At 42.3% G+C, this 15157-nt stretch overlaps 1 protein-coding gene across 2 annotated transcripts in view; it reads left to right on the forward strand.

The window, feature by feature from the left end:
- Positions 1-15157, forward strand: part of LOC116937357 (syntaxin-1A-like) — a 138481-nt gene that overhangs the window by 27906 nt on the left and 95418 nt on the right. For both annotated transcript variants that reach the window (XM_076058614.1, XM_076058613.1), the window contains one exon: positions 3558-3668. In XM_076058614.1, coding sequence (XP_075914729.1) covers positions 3558-3668 — 111 coding nt within the window. The remainder of the gene's footprint in view (positions 1-3557; positions 3669-15157) is intronic.

A 15157-nucleotide genomic window follows, 5' to 3' on the forward strand; every position in this document is an offset into this window, starting at 1 on the left:
GTGTGTGTGTGTGTGTGCGTGTGTGTGCGCGTGTGTGTGTGCGTGTGCACGTGTGTGTGTGCGTGTGCGTGCGTGTGTTTGAGTGTGTTTGTGCGTGTGTGCGTGTGCGTGCGTGTGTTTGAGTGTGTGTGTGCGTGTGTCTTAGTGCGTGTGTGTGCGTGTGTTTGAGTGTGTTTGTGCGTGTGTGCGTGTGTGTGCGTGCCGGGAAAGGTCCTGGCAAGGATTATTCAACATCGCTTTGCCAGGAACGCTGAGGAGAGGCTTGCGGAGCCCCAATGCGGTTTCAGGAAAGGGCGGTCCTGCACAGATGCCATATTTTCTGTCCGTCTGCTACAGCAGTGGTGTAGGGAATTCCAACAAGACCTACATCTCTGCTTTATTGACCTGGTCAAGGCCTATGATACCATCAGTAGGCCTGGGCTCTGGGTCGTTCTTCGTGCTTTTGGAGTACCTGACCCTCTGCTCAGGATCATTAAGGACCTTCATGATGGCGAGCGGGCCCGGGTAAAACTACGTGGCCGGCAGTCAGAGCCATTCCCTGTACACCTTGGGGTGCGACAGGGATGTCCTCTGGCTCCCACATTATTTAACATCTATTTTGACCACGTAGTTCGTGAAGCCTTCAATAGCTGTACCGGGGGAATCTCCATATGGTACAGATATAATGGGAGGCTGATCGATGCCCGGGTGCGGTCAATTGATGGCTCCCTATTGCTCAACTACGTTATGTATGCTGATGATTTGGTAATAGCTGCTCATTCCGAGGAGGAGTTGGAGACGCTGCTGCTGAGACTGGAGCGTGCCACTAAGAGATGGGGCCTTACCATCAGCCCCACCAAAACTAAGCACCTGCCTGGGTATTTTGTACCATCGGACACTCCACCACCACAACTCCCAATCGGTGATGGGGCAGTTGTGGAGAGAGTGGAGAGTTTCCCATACCTGGGCAGTGTGCTTATGACCGGCTCCAGTTTAACAGCAGAGGTCTCACTCCGAATCAGTCGAGCGGCAATATCTTTTCATCGGCTGCGTAACGCTGTGTGGAAGCTACCTGGTTTGTCGCTCCGCACTAAGCTTCAGGTCTTCTCGGCCACGGTCATTCCCTCCCTTCTCTATGCTTGCGAAACGTGGACCCCCCTAATGGAACATCTTCGCCGGTTAGAAACATTTAGGCTGGCCTGCCTACGATCCATCCTGGGTTTAACCACACTGGATTGTGTGAGGAGCTCACAAATCCTTGAAAGATCTGGGCAAGGTCCCATCGGTGAGCTCCTCCGGCGGGGAAGGCTGCGATGGCTGGGTCATGTAGCCCGCATGCCCAGCCACTGCATGCCGAAACAGCTTTTGTTCGGCCGGATTAAGGGGGCTAAGCGGGCGCGGCACGGGCTAGAGAAGAGATGGAGTGTTGTGGTACGGGAGGACGTGGAGCTGAGTGGACTTGCCGATGACCGGTACCAGCGGTGTCAAGATCGGCCTCTGTGGAGGAGGCTCGTGAAGGATGCTACTGGGCAGTTGGAGGCAGTCGCCCTCCAACAACAACGGAGGGCGGAGGAGCGACGCTCAGAACAACGAGCGGAGTGCCGGGTGGCTAAAGCACAGCAGGTTGGCACAGTAGGGGGCACAGGTGGTGCATCAGCCAGTCATCTCAGTCAGTCGACCCGTGGCACTTGGGTCTGCCCCGTGACCTCCTGCCAGCAGGCGTTCAACACTTCACGTGGCCTCAGGGTGCACATAGCCTGGCACAAGCGTCGTGGTGACGTCACCGCCACTTAGTGGCGAATGGCGGTTGTTGTTGTGTGTGTGTATGTGTGTGTCTGTGTGTGTGTGTGTGCGCGTGTGTGTGTGTGTGTGTGTGCGCGTGTGTGTGTGTGTGTGTTTGAGTGTGTGTGTTTGAGTGTGTGTGTGCGCGTCTGTGTGTGTGCGTGTGTTTGAGTGTGTGTGTGTGTGCGCGTCTGTGTGTGTGTGTGCATGTCTTTGAGTGTGTGTGTGTGCGTGTGTGTGTGCGTGTGTTTGTGTGTGTGTGTGTGCGTGTGTTTGAGTGTGTGTGTGTGCGTGTGCGTGTGTTTGAGTGTGTGTGTGTGTGTGTGTTTGAGTGTGTGTGTGCGTGTGTTTGAGTGTGTGTGTGTGTGCGCGTCTGTGTGTGTGTGTGCATGTCTTTGAGTGTGTGTGTGTGTGCGTGTGTGTGTGCGTGTGTTTGAGTGTGTGCGTGTGTTTGTGTGTGTGTGTGTGTGCGTGTGTTTGAGTGTGTGTGTGTGTGCGTGTGTTTGAGTGTGTGTGTGTGTGCGTGTGTTTGAGTGTGTGTGTGTGTGCGTGTGTTTGAGTGTGTGTGTGTGTGCGCGTCTGTGTGTGTGTGTGCATGTCTTTGAGTGTGTGTGTGTGTGCGTGTGTGTGTGCGTGTGTTTGAGTGTGTGTGTGTGTGCGTGTGTGTGTGTGTGTGCGTGTGTGTGTGCGTGTGTTTGAGTGTGTGTGTGTGTGCGTGTGTGTGTGTGTGTTTGAGTGTGTGTGTGTGCGTGTGTGTGTGTGTGCGTGTGTTTGAGTGTGTGTGTGTGTGCGTGTGTTTGAGTGTGTGTGTGTGTGCGTGTGTTTGAGTGTGTGTGTGTGTGTGCGTGTGTTTGAGTGTGTGTGTGTGTGCGCGTCTGTGTGTGTGTGTGCGTCTGTGTGTGTGTGTGTGCGTGTGTGCGTGTGTTTGAGTGTGTGTGTGTGTGCGCGTCTGTGTGTGTGTGTGCGTGTGTGTGTGCGTGTGTTTGAGTGTGTGTGTGTGTGCGCGTCTGTGTGTGTGTGCGTGTGTTTGAGTGTGTGTGTGTGTGCGCGTCTGTGTGTGTGTGTGTGTGTGCGTGTGTGCGTGTGTTTGAGTGTGTGTGTGTGTGCGTGTGTTTGAGTGTGTGTGTGTGTGTGTGCGCGTCTGTGTGTGTGTGTGTGTGTGTTTGAGTGTGTGTGTGTGTGCGTGTGTTTGAGTGTGTGTGTGTGTGCGCGTCTGTGTGTGTGTGTGTGCGCGTCTGTGTGTGCGTGTGTGTGTGTGTTTGAGTGTGTGTGTGCGTGTGTGTTTGAGTGTGTGTGTGCGTGTGTTTGAGTGTGTGTGTGTGTGTGTGTTTGAGTGTGTGTGTGCGTGTGTTTGAGTGTGTGTGTGTGTGTGTTTGAGTGTGTGTGTGCGTGTGTTTGAGTGTGTGTGTGTGTGTGTGTTTGAGTGTGTGTGTGCGTGTGTTTGAGTGTGTGTGTGTGCGCGTCTGTGTGTGTGTGTGCATGTCTTTGAGTGTGTGTGTGTGTGCGTGTGTTTGAGTGTGTGTGTGCGTGTGTTTGAGTGTGTGTGTGTGCGCGTCTGTGTGTGTGTGTGCATGTCTTTGAGTGTGTGTGTGTGTGCGTGTGTTTGAGTGTGTGTGTGTGTGCGCGTCTGTGTGTGTGTGTGCGTGTGTTTGAGTGTGTGTGTGTGCGTGTGTTTGAGTGTGTGTGTGTGCGTGTGTGTGTGTTTGAGTGTGTGTGTGTGTGTGCGTGTGTGTGTGTGCGTGTTTGAGTGTGTGTGTGTGTGTGCGTGTGTGTGTGCGTGTGTGTGTGTGCTGCAGGGTGAGATGGTGAACAACATTGAGCACAATGTGGAGAACTCTGTGGACTACGTGGGCCAGGCCAAGGAGCAGACTAAGAAGGCCGTCAAGATGCAGACCAAGACACGTAAGGTGAGACGGCCACCTGACTACTAGCACACTCACTCACTAGTACACTCACTCACTAGCACACTCACTAGTACACTCACTCACTAGTACACTCACTAGTACACTCACTCACTAGTACACTCACTAGTACACTCACTAGTACACTCACTCATTAACACACTCACTAGTACACTCACTAGTACACTCACTAGTACACTCACTAGTACACTCACTAGTACACTCACTAGCACACTCACTCACTAGTACACTCACTAGTACACTCACTCACTAGTACACTCACTAGTACACTCACTCACTAGTACACTCACTAGTACACTCACTAGTACACTCACTCATTAACACACTCACTAGTACACTCACTAGTACACTCACTAGTACACTCACTAGTACACTCACTAGTACACTCACTAGCACACTCACTCACTAGTACACTCACTAGTACACTCACTAGTACACTCACTAGTACACTCACTCACTAGTACACTCACTAGCACACTCACTCACTAGTACACTCACTCACTAGCACACTCACTCACTAGCACACTCACTCACTAGTACACTCACTAGTACACTCACTCACTAGTACACTCACTAGTGCACTCACTCACTAGTACACTCACTAGTACACTCACTCATTAACACACCCACTAGTACACTCACTAGTGCACTCACTAGTACACTCACTCACTAGTACACTCACTAGTGCACTCACTCACTAGTACACTCACTCACTAGTACACTCACTCACTAGTACACTCACTAGTACACTCACTCACTAGTACACTCACTAGTACACTCACTAGTACACTCACTCATTAACACACTCACTCATTAACACACTCACTAGTACACTCACTAGTACACTCACTAGTACACTCACTCATTAACACACTCACTCATTAACACACTCACTAGTACACTCACTAGTACACTCACTAGCACACTCACTAGTACACTCACTAGTACACTCACTAGTACACTCACTCATTAACACACTCACTCATTAACACACTCACTAGTACACTCACTAGTACACTCACTAGTACACTCACTCATTAACACACTCACTCATTAACACACTCACTAGTACACTCACTAGTACACTCACTAGTACACTCACTCATTAACACACTCACTAGTACACCCACTAGTACACTCACTAGTGCACTCACTAGTACACTCACTTGTACACTCACTAGTACACTCACTCACTAGTACACTCACTAGTACACTCACTAGTACACTCACTAGTACACTCACTAGTACACTCACTAGTACACCCACTAGTACACTCACTTGTACACTCACTAGCACACTCACTCACTAGTACACCCACTAGTACACTCACTAGCACACTCACTAGCACACTCACTAGTACACTCACTCACTAGTACACTCACTAGTACACTCACTAGTGCACTCACTCACTAGTACACTCACTCACTCGTACACTCACTCACTAGTACACTCACTAGTACACTCACTCACTAGTACACTCACTAGTACACTCACTAGTACACTCACTAGTACACTCACTCACTCGTACACTCACTCACTAGTACACTCACTAGTACACTCACTCACTAGTACACTCACTAGTACACTCACTAGTACACTCACTAGTACACTCACTCACTAGTACACTCACTAGTACACTCACTAGTACACTCACTAGTACACTCACTCACTAGTACACTCACTCACTAGTACACTCACTCACTAGTACACTCACTAGTGCACTCACTCACTAGTACACTCACTAGTACACTCACTAGTACACTCACTCACTAGTACACTCACTAGCACACTCACTAGTACACTCACTCACTAGTACACTCACTAGTGCACTCACTCACTAGTACACTCACTCACTAGTACACTCACTCACTAGTACACTCACTAGTACACTCACTCACTAGTACACTCACTAGTACACTCACTAGTACACTCACTCATTAACACACTCACTCATTAACACACTCACTAGTACACTCACTAGTACACTCACTAGTACACTCACTCATTAACACACTCACTCATTAACACACTCACTAGTACACTCACTAGTACACTCACTAGCACACTCACTAGTACACTCACTAGTACACTCACTAGTACACTCACTCATTAACACACTCACTCATTAACACACTCACTAGTACACTCACTAGTACACTCACTAGTACACTCACTCATTAACACACTCACTCATTAACACACTCACTAGTACACTCACTAGTACACTCACTAGTACACTCACTCATTAACACACTCACTAGTACACCCACTAGTACACTCACTAGTGCACTCACTAGTACACTCACTTGTACACTCACTAGTACACTCACTCACTAGTACACTCACTAGTACACTCACTAGCACACTCACTAGTACACTCACTAGTACACTCACTAGTACACTCACTAGTACACCCACTAGTACACTCACTTGTACACTCACTAGCACACTCACTCACTAGTACACCCACTAGTACACTCACTAGCACACTCACTAGCACACTCACTAGTACACTCACTCACTAGTACACTCACTAGTACACTCACTAGTGCACTCACTCACTAGTACACTCACTCACTCGTACACTCACTCACTAGTACACTCACTCACTAGTACACTCACTCATTAACACACTCACTAGTACACTCACTAGCACACTCACTAGTACACTCACTAGTACACTCACTAGTACACTCACTCACTAGTACACTCACTAGTACACTCACTTACTAGTACACTCACTAGTACACTCACTAGTACACTCACTCACTAGTACACTCACTCACTAGTACACTCACTAGTACACTCACTAGTGCACTCACTCACTAGTACACTCACTCACTCGTACACTCACTCACTAGTACACTCACTCACTAGTACACTCACTCATTAACACACTCACTAGTACACTCACTAGCACACTCACTAGTACACTCACTAGTACACTCACTAGTACACTCACTCACTAGTACACTCACTAGTACACTCACTTACTAGTACACTCACTAGTACACTCACTAGTACACTCACTCACTAGTACACTCACTCACTAGTACACTCACTAGTACACTCACTAGTGCACTCACTAGTGCACTCACTAGTACACTCACACATTAACACACTCACTAGTACACTCACTAGTACACTCACTAGCACACTCACTAGTACACTGACTAGTACACTCACTCACTAGTACACTCACTAGTACACTCACTAGTACACTCACTAGTACACTCACTCATTAACACACTCACTAGTACACTCACTCATTAACACACTCACTAGTACACCCACTAGTACACTCACTCACTAGCTATCAACGAAGATTCAATCTCCATTTGAAGCTTTGCCGTGACTGCAGGTTATCTATCCTGTTGAGTCACCACGTCGGTAGCACGGCAAAAACCTTGGATTGCGAGTAGCTTGGTACAGTATGTACCCTTTGTCTGCCGGGTGTCACGTGATCACAGCCGAGCCAATGGTTCCTCTCTCTCGCTGCGGGATTGTGGGTAATCGTCATCTCCCAAGCTCGGTCTCAGTCGTAATAGTGAACATCCGTGCGAGCGTTTGCTGTTTACCACAGTACTATAGTGTTGTGACCACGTGTGTACTGTTTACTATAGTACTATAGTGTTGTGACCACGTGTATACTGTTTACTATAGTACTATAGTGTTGTGACCACGTGTATACTGTTTACTATAGTACTATAGTGTTGTGACCACGTGTATACTGTTTACTACAGTACTATAGTGTTGTGACCACGTGTATACTGTTTACTATAGTACTATAGTGTTGTGACCACGTGTATACTGTTTACTACAGTACTATAGTGTTGTGACCACGTGTGTACTGTTTACTATAGTACTATAGTGTTGTGACCACGTGTGTACTGTTTACTATAGTACTATAGTGTTGTGACTACGTGTATACTGTTCACTATAGTACTATAGTGTTGTGACCACGTGTATACTGTTTACTATAGTACTATAGTGTTGTGACCACGTGTGTACTGTTTACTATAGTACTATAGTGTTGTGACCATGTGTATACTGTTTACTATAGTACTATAGTGTTGTGACCACGTGTATACTGTTTACTATAGTACTATAGTGTTGTGACCACGTGTATACTGTTTACTATAGTACTATAGTGTTGTGACCACGTGTGTACTGTTTACTATAGTACTATAGTGTTGTGACCACGTGTATACTGTTTACTATAGTACTATAGTGTTGTGACCACGTGTATACTGTTTACTACAGTACTATAGTGTTGTGACCACGTATATACTGTTTACTATAGTACTATAGTGTTGTGACCACGTATATACTGTTTACTACAGTACTATAGTGTTGTGACTACGTGTATACTGTTTACTATAGTACTATAGTGTTGTAACCACGTGTATACTATTTACTATAGTACTATAGTGTTGTGACTACGTGTATACTGTTTACTACAGTACTATAGTGTTGTGACTACGTGTATACTGTTTACTACAGTACTATAGTGTTGTAACCACGTGTATACTGTTTACTATAGTACTATAGTGTTGTTACCACGTGTATACTGTTTACTATAGTACTATAGTGTTGTGACCACGTGTATACTGTTTACTACAGTACTATAGTGTTGTGACCACGTGTATACTGTTTACTATAGTACTATAGTGTTGTGACCACGTGTATACTGTTTACTATAGTACTATAGTGTTGTGACCACGTGTATACTGTTTACTATAGTACTATAGTGTTGTGACCATGTGTGTACTGTATACTACAGTACTATAGTGTTGTGACCACGTGTGTACTGTTTACTATAGTACTATAGTGTTGTGACCACGTGTATACTGTTTACTATAGTACTATAGTGTTGTGACCACGTGTATACTGTTTACTACAGTACTATAGTGTTGTGACCACGTGTATACTGTTTACTATAGTACTATAGTGTTGTGACCACGTGTATACTGTTTACTACAGTACTATAGTGTTGTGACCACGTATATACTGTTTACTATAGTACTATAGTGTTGTGACCACGTATATACTGTTTACTACAGTACTATAGTGTTGTGACCACGTGTATACTGTTTACTATAGTACTATAGTGTTGTGACCACGTGTATACTGTTTACTATAGTACTATAGTGTTGTGACCACGTGTATACTGTTTACTACAGTACTATAGTGTTGTGACCACGTGTATACTGTTTACTATAGTACTATAGTGTTGTGACCACGTGTATACTGTTTACTATAGTACTATAGTGTTGTGACCACGTGTATACTGTTTACTATAGTACTATAGTGTTGTGACCACGTGTATACTGTTTACTACAGTACTATAGTGTTGTGACCACGTGTGTACTGTTTACTACAGTACTATAGTGTTGTGAACACGTGTATACTGTTTACTGTAGTACTATAGTGTTGTGACCACGTGTGTACTGTTTACTATAGTACTATAGTGTTGTGACCACGTGTATACTGTTTACTATAGTACTATAGTGTTGTTGATATTACGAGTGTTTTGATATTACGAGTGCTTTGATATACGAGTGTTTTGATATACGAGTGCTTTGATATTACGAGTGTTTTGATATACGAGTGCTTTGATATACGAGTGCTTTGATATGCGAGTGTTTTGATATGCGAGTCCTTTGATGTTACGAGTGCTTTGATATACGATTGCTTTGATATACGAGTGTTTTGATATGCGAGTCCTTTGATGTTACGAGTGCTTTGATATACGAGTGTTTTGATATGCGAGTGTTTTGATATGCGAGTGTTTTGATATGCGAGTGTTTTGATATGCGAGTCCTTTGATGTTACGAGTGCTTTGATATACGAGTGTTTTGATATGCGAGTCCTTTGATATTACGAGTGTTTTGATATACGAGTGTTTTGATATACGAGTGTTTTGATATGCGAGTGTTTTGATATGCGAGTCCTTTGATGTTACGAGCGCTTTGATATACGAGTGCTTTGATATACGAGTGTTTTGATATGCGAGTCCTTTGATATGCGAGTCCTTTGATATTACGAGTGTTTTGATATACGAGTGTTTTAATATACGAGTGTTTTGATATGCGAGTGTTTTGATATGCGAGTGCTTTGATATTACGAGTGGTTTGATATACGAGTGTTTTGATGTACGAGTGCTTTGATGTACGAGTGCTTTGATATTACGAATGCTTTGATATACGAGTGTTTTGATATATGAGTGTTTTGATATACGAGTGTTTTGATATTACGAGTGTTTTGATATTACGAGTGCTTTGATATACGAGTGTTTTGATATACGAGTGCTTTGATATTACGAGTGCTTTGATATACGAGTGTTTTAATATGCGAGTGCTTTGATATGCGAGTGCTTTGATATATACGAGTGTTTTGATATACGAGTGTTTTGATGTACGAGTGCTTTGATATTACGAGTGTCTTGATATACGAGTGCTTTGATATACGAGTGCTTTGATATTACGAATGCTTTGATATACGAGTGCTTTGATATTACAAGTGTTTTGATATACGAGTGCTTTGATATTACGAGTGCCTTAATATACGAGTGCCTTGATATACGAGTGTTTTGATATGCGAGTGTTTTGATATTATGAGTGCCTTGATATACGAGTGGTTTGATATTACGAGTGCTTTGATATACGAGTGTTTTGATATAGAAGTGTTTTGATATTACAAGTGCTTTCATATACAAGTGCTTTGATATACGAGTGCTTTGATATACGAGTGCTTTGATATGCGAATGCTTTGATATGCGAGTGCTTTGATATGCGAGTGCTTTGATATGCGAGTGCTTTGATATACGAGTGCTTTGATATGCGAGTGCTTTGATATACGAGTGTTTTGATATGCGAGTGTTTTGGTATACAAGTCCTTTGATATGCGAGTCCTTTGATATGCGAGTGCTTTGATATGCGAGTGCTTTGATATGCGAGTCCTTTGATATGCGAGTCCTTTGATATGCGAGTCCTTTGATATGCGAGTGCTTTGATATGCGAGTGCTTTGATATGCGAGTGCTTTGATATGCGAGTGCTTTGATATGCGAGTGCTTTGATATACGAGTGTTTTGATATGCGAGTGTTTTGGTATACAAGTCCTTTGATATGCGAGTGCTTTGATATGCGAGTGCTTTGATATGCGAGTCCTTTGATATGCGAGTGCTTTGATATGCGAGTGCGTTGATATCCGAGTGCTTTGATATACGAGTGCTTTGATATACGAGTGTTTTGATATGCGAGTCCTTTGATATGCGAGTGCTTTGATATACAAGTGCTTTGATATGCGAGTGCTTTGATATGCGAGTGCTTTGATATACGAGTGTTTTGATATGCGAGTGCTTTGATATACAAGTGCTTTGATATGCGAGTGCTTTGATATGCGAGTGCTTTGATATACGAGGGCTTTGATATACGAGTGATTTGATATACGAGTCCTTTGATGTTACGAGTGTTTTGATATACGAGTGTTTTGATATACGAGTGTTTTGATATGCGAGTCCTTTGATGTTACGAGCGCTTTGATATACGAGTGCTTTGATATACGAGTGTTTTGATATGCGAGTCCTTTGATATGCGAGTCCTTTGATATTACGAGTGTTTTGATATACGAGTGTTTTGATATGCGAGTGTTTTGATATGCGAGTGCTTTGATATTACGAGTGCTTTGATATACGAGTGTTTTGATGTACGAGTGCTTTGATGTACGAGTGCTTTGATATTACGAATGCTTTGATATACGAGTGTTTTGATATATGAGTGTTTTGATATACGAGTGTTTTGATATTACGAGTGTTTTGATATTACGAGTGCTTTGATATACGAGTGTTTTGATATACGAGTGCTTTGATATTACGAGTGCTTTGATATACGAGTGTTTTAATATGCGAGTGCTTTGATATGCGAGTGCTTTGATATATACGAGTGTTTTGATATACGAGTGTTTTGATGTACGAGTGCTTTGATATTACGAGTGTCTTGATATACGAGTGTTTTGATGTACGAGTGCTTTGATATTACGAATGCTTTGATATACGAGTGCTTTGATATTACAAGTGTTTTGATATACGAGTGCTTTGATATTACGAGTGCCTTAATATACGAGTGCCTTGATATACGAGTGTTTTGATATGCGAGTGTTTTGATATTATGAGTGCCTTGATATACGAGTGGTTTGATATTACGAGTGCTTTGATATACGAGTGCTTTGATATACGAGTGTTTTGATATACGAGTGTTTTGATATTACAAGTGCTTTCATATACAAGTGCTTTGATATACGAGTGCTTTGATATACGAGTGCTTTGATATGCGAATGCTTTGATATGCGAGTGCTTTGATATGCGAGTGCTTTGATATGCGAGTGCTTTGATATACGAGTGCTTTGATATGCGAGTGCTTTGATATACGAGTGTTTTGATATGCGAGTGTTTTGGTATACGAGTCCTTTGATATGCGAGTCCTTTGATATGCGAGTGCTTTGATATGCGAGTGCTTTGATATGCGAGTCCTTTGATATGCGAGTCCTTTGATATGCGAGTCCTTTGATATGCGAGTGCTTTGATATATGAGTGTTTTGATATGCGAGTCCTTTGATATGCGAGTGCTTTGATATGCGAGTGCTTTGATATGCGAGTGCTTTGATATGCGAGTGCTTTGATATGCGAGTGCTTTGATATACGAGTGCTTTGATATGCGAGTGCTTTGATATACGAGTGTTTTGATATGCGAGTGTTTTGGTATACAAGTCCTTTGATATGCGAGTGCTTTGATATGCGAGTGCTTTGATATGCGAGTCCTTTGATATGCGAGTGCTTTGATATGCGAGTGCTTTGATATGCGAGTGCGTTGATATCCGAGTGCTTTGATATACGAGTGCTTTGATATACGAGTGTTTTGATATGCGAGTCCTTTGATATGCGAGTGCTTTGATATACGAGTGCTTTGATATACGAGTGCTTTGATATACGAGTGTTTTGATATGCGAGTCCTTTGATATACGAGTGTTTTGATATACGAGTGCTTTGATATACGAGTGTTTTGATATGCGAGTCCTTTGATATACGAGTGTTTTGATATGCGAGTCCTTTGATATGCGAGTGCTTTGATATGCGAGTGCGTTGATATCCGAGTGCTTTGATATACGAGTGCTTTGATATACGAGTGTTTTGATATGCGAGTCCTTTGATATACGAGTGTTTTGATATACGAGTGCTTTGATATGCGAGTGCTTTGATATGCGAGTGCTTTGATATACGAGTGTTTTGATATGCGAGTGCTTTGATATACAAGTGCTTTGATATGCGAGTGCTTTGATATGCGAGTGCTTTGATATACGAGGGCTTTGATATACGAGTGATTTGATATACGAGTGCTTTGATATTACGAGTGCTTTGATATGCGAGTGTTTTGGTATACAAGTCCTTTGATATGCGAGTCCTTTGATATGCGAGTGCTTTGATATGCGAGGGCTTTGATATACGAGTGATTTGATATACGAGTGCTTTGATATTACGAGTGCTTTGATATACGAGTGCTTTGATATACGAGTGATTTGATATTACGAGTGCTTTGATATACGAGTGTTTTAATATACGAGTGCTTTGATATTACGAGTGCTTTGATATACGAGTGTTTTGATATACGAGTGTTTTGATATACGAGTGCTTTGATATTACGAGTGCTTTGATATACGAGTGCTTTGATATACGAGTGATTTGTTATTACAAGTGCTTTAATATTACGAGTGCTTTGATATACGAGTGCTTTGATATACGAGTGCTTTGATATTACGAGTGCTTTGATATACGAGTGTTTTGATATACGAGTGTTTTGATATACGAGTGCTTTGATATTACGAGTGCTTTGATATACGAGTGCTTTGATATACGAGTGTTTTGATATGCGAGTGCTTTAATATTACGAGTGCTTTGATATACGAGTGCTTTGATATACGAGTGCTTTGATATTACGAGTGCTTTGATATACGAGTGTTTTGATATACGAGTGTTTTGATATACGAGTGCTTTGATATTACGAGTGCTTTGATATACGAGTGCTTTGATATACGAGTGATTTGATATTACAAGTGCTTTAATATTACGAGTGCTTTGATATACGAGTGCTTTGATATGCGAGTGCTTTAATATTACGAGTGCTTTGATATACGAGTGCTTTGATATACGAGTGCTTTGATATTACGAGTGCTTTGATATACGAGTGTTTTGATATACGAGTGTTTTGATATTACGAGTGCTTTGATATTACGAGTGCTTTGATATACGAGTGTTTTGATATACGAGTGCTTTGATATTACGAGTGCTTTGATATACGAGTGTTTTGATATACGAGTGCTTTGATATTACGAGTGCTTTGATATACGAGTGTTTTGATATACGAGTGTTTTGATATTACGAGTGCTTTGATATTACGAGTGCTTTGATATACGAGTGTTTTGATATACGAGTGCTTTGATATTACGAGTGCTTTCATATACGAGTGTTTTGATATACGAGTGTTTTGATATACGAGTGTTTTTATATACGAGTGTTTTGATATACGAGTGTTTTGATATACGAGTGCTTTGATATTACGAGTGCTTTGATATTACGAGTGCTTTGATATTACGAGTGCTTTGATATACGAGTGTTTTGATATACGAGTGCTTTGATATTACGAGTGCTTTGATATTACGAGTGCTTTGATATACGAGTGTTTTGATATACGAGTGCTTTGATATTACGAGTGCTTTGATATACGAGTGTTTTGATATACGAGTGTTTTGATATTACGAGTGCTTTGATATTACGAGTGCTTTGATATACGAGTGTTTTGATATACGAGTGCTTTGATATTACGAGTGCTTTGATATACGAGTGTTTTGATATACGAGTGTTTTGATATACGAGTGTTTTGATATACGAGTGTTTTGATATACGAGTGTTTTGATATACGAGTGCTTTGATATTACGAGTGCTTTGATATTACGAGTGCTTTGATATTACGAGTGCTTTGATATACGAGTGTTTTGATATACGAGTGCTTTGATATTACGAGTGCTTTGATATACGAGTGTTTTGATATACGAGTGTTTTGATATTACGAGTGCTTTGATATTACGAGTGCTTTGATATACGAGTGTTTTGATATACGAGTGCTTTGATATTACGAGTGCTTTGATATACGAGTGTTTTGATATACGAGTGTTTTGATATACGAGTGTTTTGATATACGAGTGTTTTGATATACGAGTGTTTTGATATACGAGTGCTTTGATATTACGAGTGCTTTGATATACGAGTGCTTTGATATACGAGTGTTTTGATATGCGAGTGCTTTAATATTACGAGTGCTTTGATATACGAGTGCTTTGATATACGAGTGCTTTGATATACGAGTGTTTTGATATGCGAGTCCTTTGATGTTACGAGTGCTTTGATATACGAGTGTTTTGA

This window comes from Petromyzon marinus (genome assembly GCF_048934315.1).
Source record: "Petromyzon marinus isolate PM22_M1 ecotype Great Lakes invasive population chromosome 77 unlocalized genomic scaffold, UKy_Petmar_22M1.pri1.0 chr77_unloc.3, whole genome shotgun sequence".
Classification (NCBI taxonomy): Eukaryota; Metazoa; Chordata; class Hyperoartia; order Petromyzontiformes; family Petromyzontidae; genus Petromyzon; species Petromyzon marinus.